We start from the raw sequence: 16,728 nt of genomic DNA, 5'->3' as shown, positions 1-16,728 counted from the left end.
AAAGGGAGAGGTGTAGCCAAGTGGAGCAAGTCCTGGAAATGTTGCAGCATCACGTGGCATTCATCTCAGGAAGGTCTGTTCCAGTAGAGAAGTGAGGTGTAAAAGTAATTGGTGAGAATTCCTCCAAAAGCAGTACACCTCTTCTTTTTCCCTCAAGATATGCCAAACATTAGTAAAGCAATACGAAGGAGAAAGAGTTTTCCATAGTTATAAAAAGCAACTGAGAGTTCACCTAGCACCGTAGGAATGCCACTTCAAAGGCAAGCTGGTGTTTGGGAACAATAGCAGAACAAGGGCCTTCACAAACTCAGGAAGTAATATTAATCCCAAATAAGCTTTCATAGGCGATCCCAAACTAGAATTGTCCTCTGAATATATGCGTAACAACATTTTTTGTATTGCTACTGTGTGTGAAAACATGTAAAGCCATATTGGAGGATCTCTCGTCCATATTTTATCTGCTACTTCAAAATCTATCCATCAATATAATTATTGCAGGCTTTGCCTTAAAATAACAACTATTGTGAAGAAAGGATTGCAATGAGGTGACAGTATTTTGGCCCTCAAATTCGATTTTACATTCACCTCATGGCGAGAATGGGTGCGTTTGATGGCATCTGAACGCGTAGAAAGGAAAACGCTGCCAGGATGAACGGTCACATGGAGCGGAAGTTATTATGGAGGTTTGCACACACCAGTGATTTAGTGTGCGTGCCTTGTTCAACTTGGCACAATATAACTACTTTATATACTGTCTTCTTCATTACTCTTCCATTTTCTATTCTCCTTATTTACTTCTTTTTTCTTACGAATATATTTTCTTCTTTCTTGCACTTCCTCTATGCGGGTGGTGTTACTTTTATAGGTAACGCCAAGCAAGGACTTTGGTTGGTCGAATGGCATAAAACAGCCGACTCTTTAAAACATATCACGGGATGATCTTTAATGTTCACAACCTGCATACAGACTGGCCAGTTGGCCTGTCACGATGTAAACAAGAACAATACTCGGGAGAGAGAATACATCCGTCAGGCTGAACAGTTTACGTTTTGTATCCCACTCATAGGCCACATCTGGATTGGGACCTGAACCAAAATCGAATCGGCTTCTTCTTACCGCATAACCAACTCATCCACCAACTTTTGGAACAAGTCATCCACACCTTTTGAAATACCATGCTATATATTATTTTTCCCCATCTCCCAATGTTGAAGAATCACTTAAAAAATTCTCGGATCCATATCTGGATCCGGATCTTCACAAAAATCTAATAGTTTCGTCCTTGTCACATACCCAACCTCTCCACCAAATTTCGTCCGAATCCGTCCGCATCTTTTTCAGATATCTTGTTCACAAACAAACAAAGAAAGAAACAAGTAAGGCATCGTGCAGAGCACAATACTTGCAAGATCCACCTCCCACTGCTCAAAAAAAGTTGCCACAGATACATCGACTTGTCCATTTCATCAAGAATAAAATTAACGATCTTGATTAATGCTCAGGCCAATAAGATGAAAATTGATTATTTTAAAGATGAAAATTTATGATTTTAGAAGCTTGACCTGGAGTTGACCTTTGACCCTTTGACCTTAAATATTGTTGGTTTCCCAATTCAGTGATGTACTATGCAATTGCCTTTAATTTTCATATTAATCAGATGAAAATTGATGATTTTTTAGACGAAAATGACCTTTTGACCTTAAAAATAGTTGGTTTCACAATTCAGTGACTCAATATGCAAATGCTGTTAAATTTTCAAGTCAATTGGAAGAAAAATAACGATTTTAGAAATTTGACCTCAAGATGACCTTTGACATGAAGTCACCTCAAAATCAATAGGCTTCTCAGTGGTCACTACCTCTACAACCTGGTGAAGTTTCATGATCAGTGTAGAATTGTGACCTGTACGCAAATGACAAACAAACAGACAGACAATTCACAAACAAGACAGAAAGTTGAATTCAGTTCGCTGATATGAAAATGCTATTCAAATTTCAAGACAATGGATGAAAATTGAGGATTCCAGCAATTTGAAAAAAGTGGTTGACCTTTGGCCTATGGTGACCTTTTGGCCTGCGCTGATCTCAAAAATAGTTAGTGGTTGAATTCAGTTAGCCGATATGAAAATCACATTCAAATTCCAGGTCAATCGGATGAAAATTGAGGATTTTAGAAATTTGAAATTGTTGTTGATCTTTGGCCTATGTTGACCTTGTGACCTATGTTGATCTCAAAAATAGTTGGTGGTTGAAGTCAGTTAGCCGATACGTAAATCCTTTTCAAATTTCAAGTGAATCGGATGAAAATTAAGGATTTTAGAAATTTGAAATTGTTGTTGACCTTATGACCTACGTTGATTTCAAAAATAGTCGGTGATTGAATTCAGTTTGCTGATATGTAAATCCCATTCAAATTTCAAATCAATCGGATTAAAATTGAGGATTTTAGAAATTTGAAAAAAGTGGTTGACCTTTGGCCTATGTTTACCTTTTGGCCTACGTTGATCTCAAAAATAGTTGGTGGTTGAATTCAGTTAGCCGATATGAAAATCACATTCAAATTCCAGGTCAATCGGATGAAAATTGAGGATTTTAGAAATTTGAAATTGTTGTTGATCTTTGGCCTATGTTGACCTTGTGACCTATGTTGATTTCAAAAATAGTGGGTGGTTGAAGTCAGTTAGCCGATATGTAAATCCTTTTCAAATTTCAAGTTAATCGGATAAAAATTGAGGATTTTAGAAATTAAAAAAAAAAGTGGTTCACCTTTTGGCCTATGCTCATCTCAAAAATAGTTGGTGGATGAAATCAGTTAGCCGATATGTAAATCCTCTTCAAATTTCAGGTCAATCGGATAAAAATTGAGGATTTTAGAAATTAAAAAAAAAAGTGGTTCACCTTTGGCCTATGTTCATCTCAAAAATAGTTGGTGGATGAAATCAGTAAGCCGATATGTAAATCCTCTTCAAATTTCAGGTCAATCGGATAAAAATTGAGGATTTTAGAAATTAAAAAAAAACGTGGTTCACCTTTTGGCCTATGCTCATCTCAAAAATAGTTGGTGGTTGAAATCAGTTAGCCGATATGTAAATTCTCTTCAAATTTCAGGTCAATCGGATAAAAATTGAGGATTTTAGAAATTAAAAAAAAAGTGGTTCACCTTTTGGCCTATGTTCATCTCAAAAATAGTTGGTGGTTGAAATCAGTAAGCCGATATGTAAATCCTCTTCAAATTTCAGGTCAATCGGATAAAAATTGAGGATTTTAGAAATTCAAAAAAAAGTAGTTGACCTTTGGCCTATGTTGACATTTTAACCTGCGCTGATCTCAAAAATATTTAGTGGTTGAATTCAGTCAGCTGATATGTAATTCCTATTCAAATTTCAAGTCAATCGGATGAAAATTGAGGATTTTAGAAATTCAAAAAAAAGTGGTTGACCTTTTGACCTAAAAAAAATATAGGAATTTGTCGGACCACGAACTCTACTGTTTGCTGAAGTTTCTTGAAGATCGGTTAATAACTGTAACCTGTAGGCAAGTATAAGTGAGCGGACAGACAAACACACAAACACACACACACACAAACAAAAACACAAACCGGAGTGATCAACATACTCGCAAAAATGTTTTTTTTTTTTTTTTGCTAAGTAAAATACACAAACAAACACACACACAAACAAATGCAAACACACACACAAACAAATGCAAACACACACACAAACAAATGCAAACACACACACAAATGCAAACACACACACAAACAAATGCAAACACACACACAAACAAATGCAAACACACACACAAACAAATGCAAACACACACACAAACAAATGCAAACACACACACAAACAAATGCAAACACACACACAAACAAATGCAAACACACACACACACACAAACCAGAGTGATCAACATACTTGTCAAAAAAAACGTTTTTGTTTTTTTGCCAAGTAACAAACTGACAGGGGTGAAAACATAACGTCCATCGACCTTCGGTGGAGGAGGTAAAAAGACAGTGTGGTCTGTGATGGAACTTACCACCACAAGTTAATATCACACTGTTTGGGAACTCTGAAATTGTAAGGCCAAACAGAAATATGTCTTAAAAAGAGCATTTATTAAAGGATGGAGATTGCTCGGAATTATTTTTCATTCAGACGTTTTGAGGGGGAAATAAATTATTGATAATAAAATTTTTCAAGCACGTCACATATTGAATAAATAGCCCCACAGGGGTTTCTGAGAAAGTTTCTGAGAAGATTTTAAAATAAACAAGATGTTACACAATGAAAACGCTTCGCGGGATGTCCCACAAGCTGTGTAAACAAGTCAACGCTGTGAGCTACAGAATGAAAACGCTTCATTAAATCTATTTTTGTATTAAATAGAACTACCACTTTATAACTGCTGGCAGTGATGACCGGTTTCCTTCGTCTTCCTACTTTGTTACAACCCCGCTTTGTTACAGCGGGGTTGTATCAAAGCGGGGTTGTATCAAAGCCGGGGTTGTATCGAAGCGGGGTTGTATCAAAGCGGGGTTGTATCAAAGCGGGGTTGTATCAAAGCGGGGTTGTATCAAAGCGGGGTTGTATCAAAGCGGGGTTGTATCAAAGCGGGGTTGTAACAAAGCGGGGTTGTATCAAAGCGGGTTGTATCAAAGTGGGGTTGTATCAAAGCGGGGTTGTATCAAAGCGGGGTTGTATCAAAGCGGGGTTGTAGTCAAGCGGGGTTGTATCAAAGTGGGGTTGTATCAAAGCGGGGTTGTAACAAAGTGGGGTTGTAGTCAAGCGGGGTTGTATCAAAGTGGGGTTGTATCAAAGCGGGGTTGTATCAAAGCCGGGTTGTATCAAAGCGGGGTTGTATCAAAGCGTGGTTGTATCAAAGCATGGTTGTATCAAAGCATGGTTGTATCAAAGTGGGGTTGTATCAAAGCGGGGTTGTATCAAAGCGGGGTTGGATCAAAGCATGGTTGTATCAAAGCGGGGTTTTATCAAAGCGGGGTTGTATCAAAGCGGGGTTGTAGTCAAGCGGGGTTGTATCAAAGTGGGGTTGTATCAAAGCGGGTTGTATCAAAGTGGGGTTGTATCAAAGCGTGGTTGTATCAAAGCGGGGTTGTATCAAAGCGGGGTTGTAGTCAAGCGGGGTTGTATCAAAGTGGGGTTGTATCAAAGCGGGGTTGTAACAAAGCGGGGTTGTAGTCAAGCGGGGTTGTATCAAAGTGGGGTTGCATCAAAGCGGGGTTGTATCAAAGCCGGGTTGTATCAAAGCGGGGTTGTATCAAAGCGTGGTTGTATCAAAGCGTGGTTGTATCAAAGTGGGGTTGTATCAAAGCGGGGTTGGATCAAAGCATGGTTGTATCAAAGCGGGGTTTTATCAAAGCGGGGTTGTAACAAAGCGGGGTTGTAGTCAAGCGGGGTTGTATCAAAGTGGGGTTGTATCAAAGCGGGGTTGTATCAAAGCCGGGTTGTATCAAAGCGGGGTTGTATCAAAGCGTGGTTGTATCAAAGCATGGTTGTATCAAAGCGTGGTTGTATCAAAGTGGGGTTGTATCAAAGCGGGGTTGTATCAAAGCGTGGTTGTATCAAAGCGGGGTTGTATCAAAGCGTGGTTGTATCAAAGCGTGGTTGTATCAAAGCGTGGTTGTATCAAAGTGGGGTTGTATCAAAGCGGGGTTGGATCAAAGCATGGTTGTATCAAAGCGGGGTTTTATCAACAGACCCTGGCTTTGATACAACCCTGCTATGATACAACCTTGCTTTGATTTGTGTGAAAGGGTTCGTCTCGACAAATACCCTGGTGAGGTGCTGCATTGGTAAATACGCTGTCTTGTTTTATCTGCAAAGGTATTAAAGCTCATTGAAAAGTGAACTTGCAAAGAAGATACCAGGTGATGTGAAGCACCCAAAGGTAACGAGAGGCTTCACCAAGTTCCAAGACATTACATTGCGTACCGGTACCGGTATGTAAAATTGAAAACCGTCACTTGTAATAACAGTCAGGTTTCACACTGAGGCTTCAATATCAATTAGTCTTGAGGAATCTTCAGGTTTCACACTGAGGCTTCAATATCAATTAGTCTTGAGGAATCTTGAGGTTTCACACTGAGGCTTCAATATCAATTAGTCTTGAGGAATCTTCAGGTTTCACACTGAGGCTTCAATATCAATTAGTCTTGAAGAATTTTCAGGTTTCACACTGAGGCTTCAATATCAATTAGTCTTGAGGAATCTTCAGGTTTCACACTGAGGCTTCAATATCAATTAGTCTTGAGGAATCTTCAGGTTTCACACTGAGGCTTCAATATCAATTAGTCTTGAGGAATATTCAGGTTTCACACTGAGGCTTCAATAGCAATTAGTCTTGAGGAATCTTCAGGTTTCACACTGAGGCCGTGTATAAGGTACAGGCCGTGTCGCGGATGCTCTGACGATCTTAAATTCGGGCCGTGTATAAGGTACAGGCCGTGTAGCGGATGCTCTGAAGATCTTAAAAATCGGCATTTTGTTAAAGTGTATCTTTCGTCTTCCAAATGAGCTAAAAAAGAAAACTGAACAAATCTATCAACTCTAATCATGCAACTGAGTTTCACAGCGACATTTGAACATGTGTGAAAATTCTAAAGTGTCAAAATGAAATCATCAGTCATTAAAATGACGGATTGATGATATTAATGATTTATATATAACGATCAATTTGTATAAAGAAATTAAAAAAAATCAACTTCATGCACTCACTTGCGACTCGTCTTTGGCCTTCCCTTAGACCCACGAGGTGTCTTGGGCTTTTCCATTTTCAGAAGGGACCTTTGAAGGCTCTCAGAGGTATATGCAAAGTAAACGTGTGACAGGTCCACCTCGAAGGGCTGCGGGTGGAAAGGTAGGCCAGGTATTAGACAATATTAAGTCAGGCAAGCAGAACAGCCGCACGCTTGATACGGATGTTTATTTGTCAATTTACAGACATTGCCGCAAAAATAAAAGGACCGTGAATTATGATGATTATTTGGAAAAAAAAGAAATATATTCTCCTCATATGTAAAACAGGATTTTTAGATGGAGGAATCAAGGACAGATCTAGAGCAGTTTTGAAAAATTAAAGAATATTCAACAACAGATTCTATAATTCGATTTAAAAACCTATTTGTGATACAAAGGACAGTTTAACTGTCTGGGTGTCAGCAATCACCGGTTCAAAGGTCGCATAATCATACAATCTTTTGGGTTCATCTTCTTAGAAGAAAATTAAGGGAAATAGTGGAGTCAAGTGCAATATTTGAACTGTTCAATGCGTGTTCGGAGTGTCCAGACCATGAAGCTAAACCCCGGTCGGTCATCGTCTCCGAGCTCGAGACATCTGCCACTAATCAAAGGCCCGGCATGAGAAGAGGGCGTGGGTTTGAGGGAGACTCACGTCTTTCTCCTTCTTGTCGGGCACGGCCGTCTGCTTTCTCATGTTGTTTCCGGTGTACGCAACACACTTCTGCACGCATGCACGGAGTAGGGAGCAGTGGGCATAAGCTGTGACAAGGTGGCGCATGAAACAACAGATGCTAGGGCGACGGAAAGCGAAAAAAAAGAAAAAAAGGCAAAAATATCGAGGCAGATTGTTACGTCTGGTTGGGTCAAGTAACGGCCTTTTCCTCAGCAGGCCATTTTTTCATCAAATGCTTCCCATTTTACATATTACATGCGTCTTTGAACTTCGACAAGGACCATTTCACACGAGCCTTACCCTTAAAGCCCCGAACGCAACACCGATTCAATAATTTAAGGAAACACAAATCTCAAACTTCTTTGAAGTTTTTCCAAGCTGGAAAGCAATGGTGTTTGTTTTTATGTGCACCATCTGCAAGTTTTAGATAATAAAGCAGTGCAATAAAGTACATTTAATAGATTTAATGCCAGATGACTTACCAGTTGCCATTCCCCAATGTCCTCATTCCAGTGTACGTAATTCTCAATCATTTCCTGGGGAACAGGTCAGCAAGGGGCGCAGAGACAAACAAGGTGGCTGCCATTAGCCGCTTTCAAAAATGAATAAGTGTGCTGCAGAAAACCCATTGAGTGAACGTGTGTTGCTCAGCCGATGTCCAGCAGCAAGCTGTTTTACTACATCGTCTTGCTATATCCGTGTGAGCCGCATGGGAAAGTTGGCCGGCAATCGCAGAGGAAGGCGACCGTGAAAACATTGATGGCAAAGCAGATGCAAAGCAGCTTTCTGAAGACAAAAGTTTGGAACATTTCTGCTCGAGTGGTTCAAAAGTCCGGCTATTTCGATGCGATAACTGGAACATCGAAGTTTTTCCATGATATCCTTCTTGTTATTGAAGAATGTTTCATACACCTGATTTATCATCAAAACAGATCTGTTGGTTATAAGAATTTACTGTTTTGACGGCCAGTAAATACGGATAGTTCTCCCGCCTCCATTCATATCCTTTGTAGGTTTTCCAGAATTTATTTAAATTAAAAGACTTACGGGTGGGAAAAAAAGGGCAATTCATGGCCAACAGACATGATGATATGGAATGACTTCCTGTGCCACTGCAAAAGCGAAATTACTTATAACAAGACAAATCAAAGCAACGTTCTAATGACGTATGTAAAGAAGAAGAATGTCTCAATTCTTTCTCTTGCGTTGAACAGGAGTTCAATCCCGAAACGACACTTCACCTCCTTTCCCACATTGGTTAACACACCTCTCTTAACAAAGGCTCATAGAGCAGCTGAATAACAAAGGGCAGCATGGGTCTGTCTTTCTTGCATTATAAAACGTTCCAGGTGGATGACCAGTTGTTTATTTCTGGAAATTGGCTGAGAGGGATGGGAGTAATCCAAAAAGTGATACCGTACATGGATTTCCCAGTGACTAAGAGGGGTCGGCGACGTATATCAAGAACATGAGTAGTCCCAAAACATTACCTTGAGGGACACTGGCCATTCGAGGTACAGCATGGGAAAGAACTTCATTCAAAGAAACCTGCTGCTTGTGAACGTATGGGACATTTTAGAGCCAGTGAACCCTGGACACCAATAACTGAGAGTTTGGAGATCAGAGCAAGATCCCAGATGGAATCGAATGAATGAAAGATCTCCAGTAAGATGGCCTTGACCACTTTTTTTGAGATCGAGGGTACCTATACATTGTTGACAGAGAAGCAACATGTCCAAAGTGTAATGACCTGGGAGTAAGCCAAACTGTGATCAGTGATCATTTAATGAGAGAAGATATATTTGTATACATAGTCGAGACCTGTGGAGCAGCTAGAATTAGTACGCTGAATGGATCAGGACACAACAGGACAAAAGGAACAGTTGAGAGATGGGGGAAACACCAACAGCAGAGTTGAAGGCCAAGATAGAGGCAGACTAGGATAAGCAATGGGTGTGGGAAGGAATGAGGGTCGGGAGAGGATGCATGGGGTGGACAAAATGGATACAGAAGGAAACTCTCAGGAGGGAAAACTGGAAATTTGGAAGGAGGAGGGGTTGGGATAGGGCTGGGGGTTTAACTAGGGTGGAAAAGATCATGGTTCAGGATTGGGGACGATCTAAGATGGTGGTGAACAGCTGTCTTGAAGACTTGAAGGGAACAATGAGATTGAAGAGAATGTAGAAGTTGCTTCCACAGGTGCGTGAAAAGATGAATAAATGAGTTGAGGTGAGCAGTAATCCTGAATTTAGGTAGTTTCACCAGTAGAGTGTCAGGTCAGGCCAGATTAGATCTGTGATTTGCTACAGGTACCATGTAAACCTGGACTAACCTGTTTCATGGTCGGGTTGTCGACGACTAAACCGTCTCCCCCACCAGGTTTCCTGGTTACGAGGGTGTATGGATATGGACACCCAGCAGGATTAAAAACAAAACCTGGCAAAGGGCAAAGGGCAGAAGAACTCCTTGTGAGCCAACGGCCATCCATATCTGGTGCCCTACTGTGTCTGCGGACATCCTCCTGCAGTTGGGTACCTCTTTCTAGGAGGTTGGTGGCAGGATTTGCACTCTAGCCACCGTAAAAAAACACCTCTTTCCGCAATACACACAAAAAACACAAATAAAACAAAAAAAACCACTCTGTGAGAGTACCTCCTGTGCAGCTGCCCTTCGCAGAGAAGCTCACCAGACGATGCGATTGGAGAAAAGCCTTTGGGATCCCCATTCTTTGATGATAGGAGGGAAAGCACAGGGTAACCTTCCTGGGTCAGTTTGTGGTGGTGTATGTCGGGGTGGTGCTGAGGTGTCATTCACCAAATGGCGGTCTCCTCGGGTTAACTTGAGGCGGTCCCTTCAGGTGACTGCCTGTAATGTCCTCACTCTAAGAGAGGATGATCACCTGTCTCTGCTATCACCTGAGCTCCAGCGTTCGAACATCAGAGAGTACTACAATACTGATGTTTAGAGAACGGATAGTCGTGGGATAATGGTGGGTGGTTGCATCTATGACAGTTTCCATGCTCAAGGAGTTGCTGTTGCTGTTTAATAACCTGACTCCAATGATAATTGAGGTAACATGATCATTTTGGTTCTCTTTTCTCCTCTAATTCCACACTGGATGACTCTAACATTCCATCTCTCTCTGAAGCACCCCTTACCAATCCTATGCCCCTCCCTATAATCTCTTTTCATGCAGTCAAAAAGTACTCCTCTCTCTGGACACAAGCAAGGCGTATGGACAAGATGGCATTCCTCCTCGTGTCTTGATGGAGTGTGCTTCAGAACTTGCTCCCGTGCTTGCTCGTTTGTTTCGATTTTGTATAAAAACCCAAACATTTTCTCTTTCCTGGAAACATGCCTTAGTGCAGCCTATTTTAAAGGAGGGTGATCGTTCAAACGCTTCCAACTACTGTCCTATTGCTCTGACTTCTACTATTTCCAAAGTCTTTGAATGTCTTCTCAATAACCATTTCCTCAAGCATCTTGAATCCCACAGTCTTCTATCTGACCATCAATATGGCTTTCGCAAGGCAAGATCCACCGGTGATATCCTTTCTTGCATTACGAATGTCTGGGCCTCTTCTCTGAGAGATTTTGGGGAATCCTTTGTTGTAGGCCTTGACATCTCAAAAGCCTTTGACAGAATTTGACATCGGGGTCTGATATCCAAGCTTCCCTCTTTCGGCTTTCCTCGTTCACTCTGCTCTCTCATATCGAGCTTTCCCTCCGACCGCTCTATCTCTGTAATTGTTGATGGTTCAACATCTTCCTCCTTCCCTGTCAACAGCGGTGTCCCTCAGGGTTTTGTCCTGTCTCCAACACTCTTCCTTCTTTTTATCAATGATCTTCTTTCTTCTACAAATAACCAAATGCACTCGTATGTTGACGACTCGACATTACATTCCTCCATGTGTTTCCCATCTGCTCCATCTTCCTTCACTCGATCGACATCTCATTTGAGCACAGCCACCTCTTTAAATTCGGACATGGACAAGATTTCCCATTGAGGCAAATGTACTCAGGTTAAGTTTAATGATTCTAAAACTCAATTTCTTCCCATCTCTCTCTCTAAAACTCCTCTCAACTCTCCAATATCCTATGAAATCTCCACAATTACACCATGTGATAAATAAACCTACTAGGTATTATCATAACAAGAAATATATCCTGGAATCCACACATTACACAAATAGCCAAGTCTACCTTGAAGAAACTAGGAGTCCTGTTCAGATGACGAAGATTCTTCTCCTCTCAACAGTTGCTTTAACTATATAAAGGATTGATCTGGCCCTGTATAGAGTACTGCTCTCACATCTGGGGAGGTTCTAGCTCCACATACTGTTCTAGCACAGCGACGCTAAAATCCTTTTAATATTTGTTTCTCCAATGTTTTTCAATGGCTTTTAAGGGCTTTCGCTCCAACTTTTCTTCTGTGCAATATTTTGTTCAGCTTAACTCACCTGACCTGCTGGCTCTATCTGAGTGTCGGTTGGACGGTGGCATCTCCTCCGTTTCTTACAAGTTACCTGTTTACATTTTTCACCGATTTAATCACCCTTCTTCTCATGGTCTTGGTATCTATGTTAAGGATTCTCTACCTTTAGCTCGTGAAGATTCTCTTGAAAGTGGCTCTCACAAGTTTAGGTGTTTCCGCCTTGCTCTCCTGCATTCAACAACATATCTATTCTTTCTGAATCGCTCACCTTCCTTTCCCTCTTGTGCCGTGATCGATGCAATCTCAGACAGCATTGACAGGTCTATTTTACTCCACCCTTCTGCACACATCATGGTATTTGGTGACTTCAATGTTCACCACAAGGACTGGTTGGTAAACTCTCGCAATACTGACCTTCCTGGTATCGATGCCTATAATTTCTCAATCTCTCAAAATCTTACCCATATTGTTTCCTCTCCCACTCATATTCCTGACCGTGCTTCCGATGGAAGATACCTGCTTGATCTGTTTCTGTGTTCTAACCCCCGGTCATTGTGTTGCCGATGTTTTGCCTCCAATTGGTAACTCGGATCATTCCACTGTTTCTGTTTGTGTCTCTTACCTCCTCATTCTCAACTCCAGTGCATCCTTTTCACCGCAATGTGTTTGGGAAAGCTGATTTTGATGGATTCCGTTCATTTCTGGCTGATGTGTCATGGACCTCAGCTTTTAATCTTGGTCCTTGAAATGGCTGCTGAGGAAATATCCCAATTGATATGCACTGTTATGGACATTTATATTCCCTCACGTACCTATCAAGTGAAGGTCCATTCCCATCCATGGTTCACTCTGGCTTGTGCATCAGCAATTGCTCATTGCAAACACTATTTCAAGCAGTACCATGTGCAAGGGTCACTGGAGTACAATGTCTGTTCTGCAAAGACAATTGGTGGCCAATAAGGCAAGTTTAGTGAAGGAAAAAGCAACTGTTGGAGTACTGCTCTCCCTTCTGGGCTGGCGCACCTGCCTCACTCCTGGCTCGGCTTCATGCTGTGGAAACCAAAGCTTTCAGAATCATTGGAATCTCCGACGATGAAGCTGATTCTGAGGGCCTTTCACTCGCTCACCGCAGGCAGGTTGGTGGTCTTTCTGTCTTCTACCGACTCCTCTCTGGCCTAGCTCCCCCGGCTCTCTCTGGGCTCTGTCCCCAAAATATTCCTACAGGTCGTACAAGATCTGCCAGCAACCCTCTTCTGGTGAAACTACCAAAATCAAGACTCTCTGCTCACCTTCACTCCTTCATTCCTCTTTTTCCCCGCCTCTGGAACAAACTCCCTCACTCTCTTCAATCCCACTCCTCCCTCCAGGAATTTAAAACAGCTGTTCACCATCATCTCTTATCTCCCCCCATCCAAAACCTTGATCTTTTCTATCCCCGTTAAAACACCCCAAATCCACCTTTTTCAAATTCCGTTTTCTTTCCTGGAAGTCTTATGAAGGATGAGTTTATTAGATTTTGGTGAAGATCCGGATCTGGATATGCGAATTTTATATTTTCTAAGTGATTCTTCACCATTGAGAGATCGGACCAAAACGATATACCTTAGGGTTTAGGATCTTAGGGTCCCAAGCCCGCCGCCCTAACCATTAGGCCAACACCAGATGTGCATTAGCACGATATCTAAAAACGTTGTGGACGACTTATGAATAAACTTGGTGGATGAGTTGGGTAGGTAACAAGAACAAGCCAATTAGATTTTGGTTCAGGTCTGAATCCACATCCGGCCTATCAGTGGGATACAAAACATAGACTGTTCAGCCTGGTGGAGGTATGCTCTCTACTGAGTGGGGTTCTAGTTTTTAAAAGCAATGGGCATTCAGAATCCTTTGGATTACATGTGTAAACAAGACCTTGTTTAGCTTTGTTAACTCAACTGGACTATGTCCAGCTGAGTTTTTGTCGACACCCAGTGTCCATCGTCCGTCTGTCTGACTGTCTGTCTGTCTGTCTGTCTGTCGTCTGTAAACAATTCGACGTCTATGCTCTAAAAGTCACAAATATTGATCAAATGTGATGAAGCTTGTTATGCAGCATCTTTAAGACATAAACCAGTTTGGGATTGCATTTGGGCGTTGCATGCCAAAAAATGGGCGCGGCAGGGCGGCCATATTGAAAAATCAATTTATGTCAATCTGGTACTTCCTAATGTAGCTAGAAGGCTGAAACTTGGTGTGGAGACAGCATGTAACAAACCTCAACACATATATTACAGGTTTTGACGATGTCCGAAAAATGACCTCGTCGTGACCTATGACATGACTTGACCCATAAACATCCGTTTGTACGACGTCCAAGCTCTAAAAGTCACAAATACTGATCAAATTTGATGAAACTTGTGCCTTTTGCCACTTAAAGATATTTGAAAATTTTCATTTTTCTGGTTTCCATCGAAACAAGTTTGCCATAGTGCATTTTGTTATACATTTCGTTTCCGGAGCAGAACTCAAAAACCGTTGAATATATCTTAACCTAACTTTGTACACATCTTAGTTAGGTGCTGACCTGGTGCCTTTTGCCACTTAGAGATTTTAAAGAAAATTTGTTTTTCTGCTTTCCATGGAGACAAGTTGGACTTAGTGGATTTTAGTAGGTGGGGCTCTATTCAAGGACTGTTATTGCACATTTTGTAAACAAATCTTTGCATGTGCACTAACATGAAGATAAATTGGTACCTTTTGCTATATACGGCATTTTAATTTTTTTTCTCTATGGAACAAGTTGGACTTGATGCATTTTCTGGGTAGAGTTCAATTCCAGGTCATGGCAGGTTCGACAATAAGCAGATGTATATAATGTCTGTAGGTATGCATCTATTTGCATCGTTATTTTCAAAAACATTCTTTCTTTTCAGCACAAATCTCTATACTGAACTCCCGAAAGTATGCAACAAATGGACCCATGTGTGTGACTAATAGACTATCACTTCTGTGTGCAATCAATCTGTCACCCAAGTTATATGTGGACATTCTCCGAAAAGACTCGTGGCATGTTTTTCATCATCACAGCATGCAAATTGCGTACTTTAATATTGTAATGGTTTTGCTCTAAATGTTGTTGTACACAGAGTTCAACGCATTACCACTTTCCACACCGACTATATATGTTCATCGAAAATAAACTCTGGCAACAACAGATTCCTGTAGAACAGTCGTTCAGTTCAAGATAGAAATGTTGGAAATCTGTTTACTAGAACAATCAGCTAGGAACATAGTAAAAGAGCATCGAGCATTTGTCCACTCCACAACTAAGCAACTGTTTTTCCTGTCTGTGTACTAGTCTTTCAAACTATTGACAGTGTGAGAATGCATGGATAATTCAAGAGAAAATGACTAAGTTGTAATGTCACTTGAGTCCAATTCAATGAATAATGACTATGTGTGGTGTGTGTGAGGAGGTGGGGATTTGATGAATGAATACTTCACGGCGAGGTCACGTCTTTTCGAAGCTGTTCCATGCGCTCACGCTTTCGAAGCTAAGTAATCTTTCACAATTGTGTTTTTGTCGAGACTATATCTATCTTTCGGTGTGTGTACCTATAGCGTATCTTTAGGAAAAATTTCGGTGCTAATTTTTCGTACATGTATACACAATCGTTGGTTAATGCGTATCGAGTATTCTGAGGCCTAGTACTCGTAGGCTTAGGCTACCGTACCGTCTCCGACCTTGTGGTTTTGTTTTTCTCTCAGCGGTTCGTCGAATGCGCTGCAATTATTTTCGTTCTCTGTTTCGTCCCAGTCGTTCACCCCATACCTCCTTGTTTAATATCTCTACTCAAAAAAAAAAAAAAACCCCAAAAAATATTTCCTTCTCAGGTCTTATTCGTTTATTTGTTGTTCTTATTTGTTCGTTCGTTCTTCGTTCACGTTGTTAGAAATGTATAATCTCTCCCCTGAACAACTATTTTCTCTCATATTATAACACCTTTTTCTTCTTCTCCTACAAAAGGATGCTTTCGTCTTGCTCACCAAATCTATTCATTCCAAAAAAAATAAATAATACCATCTCTTACAGTTCCTCTTTTCTACATTCCCTAAACTCTCCAGAACTCCACCCCTCCTTCAGCATCCTCAAACGTATTTTTGACTCGAAGGTCTCAAACTCATTTTGCAAAAAATGTTCGTTTCCCATGAATCGTACACTTTTCAAAATCCAATCTCACCCCTCCCCTCCAAATCTTCCCCATCCCCCCTTCCCTCCAAATACTCCCCATCCCCCCTCCCCTCCAAAATTCCCCATCACCCCTCACCTCCAAATCCTCCCCATCACGCATCCCTTTCAAATCTACCCCCTTGCCCCTTCCCTCCCCTCCCTCCTAAACTCCCCCCACACCCCTCCCCTCCGAGACTCTCCCTCGCTCCTCCCCTCCTAGACTCCCCTCTCACCCCTCCTCCTCAAAGCATCCTCCCTGCTTCTTCCCCCTTCCAACTTTCACCTTCATCTCCCCCAACCTTCTGCCTCGCTCTTCCCCCTACTCAAATAACACCTCACTGTACCTCACCCAATCTCCATCAAACCTTTTGTCTGCCCCATTCTTCCCTTTCTCCAAGCTATTCTGAAATCTCTGAAATCTCTGACACACCTTCAACAGCTCTCCCTACCTCTTCCTCCACTTCCACATCTTACCCTACCCCTCCCCCCCCCCCCTGTTCTGTACCCGATGCTCCCCCTTCCTCTTCATTAACGGTATGGACCTCAAACATCCGGGGCCTTCGCTCAAACTTGACTGATCTCTCCATACAGGTTGCTTCTGACAAACCAGATGTGATCTGCTTGACAGAAACTTTCCTCCTTCATGATGTCTC

General features: G+C 41.5%; 1 protein-coding gene across 1 annotated transcript in view; it reads right to left on the bottom strand.

Annotated features, from left to right (window-relative positions):
* KIF3A (kinesin family member 3A) overlaps nt 1-16,728 on the bottom strand; it is a 407,615-nt gene that overhangs the window by 24,332 nt on the left and 366,555 nt on the right. Inside the window, exons 14-16 of the mRNA XM_078775379.1 lie at nt 7,913-7,966; nt 7,410-7,478; nt 6,734-6,861 (exon numbers count right to left, since the gene is read on the bottom strand). Coding sequence (XP_078631505.1) covers nt 6,734-6,861; nt 7,410-7,478; nt 7,913-7,966 — 251 coding nt within the window. The remainder of the gene's footprint in view (nt 1-6,733; nt 6,862-7,409; nt 7,479-7,912; nt 7,967-16,728) is intronic.

This window comes from Myxine glutinosa, chromosome 4, assembly GCF_964187855.1.
Source record: "Myxine glutinosa chromosome 4, kmMyxGlut1.1, whole genome shotgun sequence".
NCBI classification, from domain to species: Eukaryota; Metazoa; Chordata; class Myxini; order Myxiniformes; family Myxinidae; genus Myxine; species Myxine glutinosa.
This window is presented reverse-complemented; position numbering and strand designations above follow the sequence as displayed.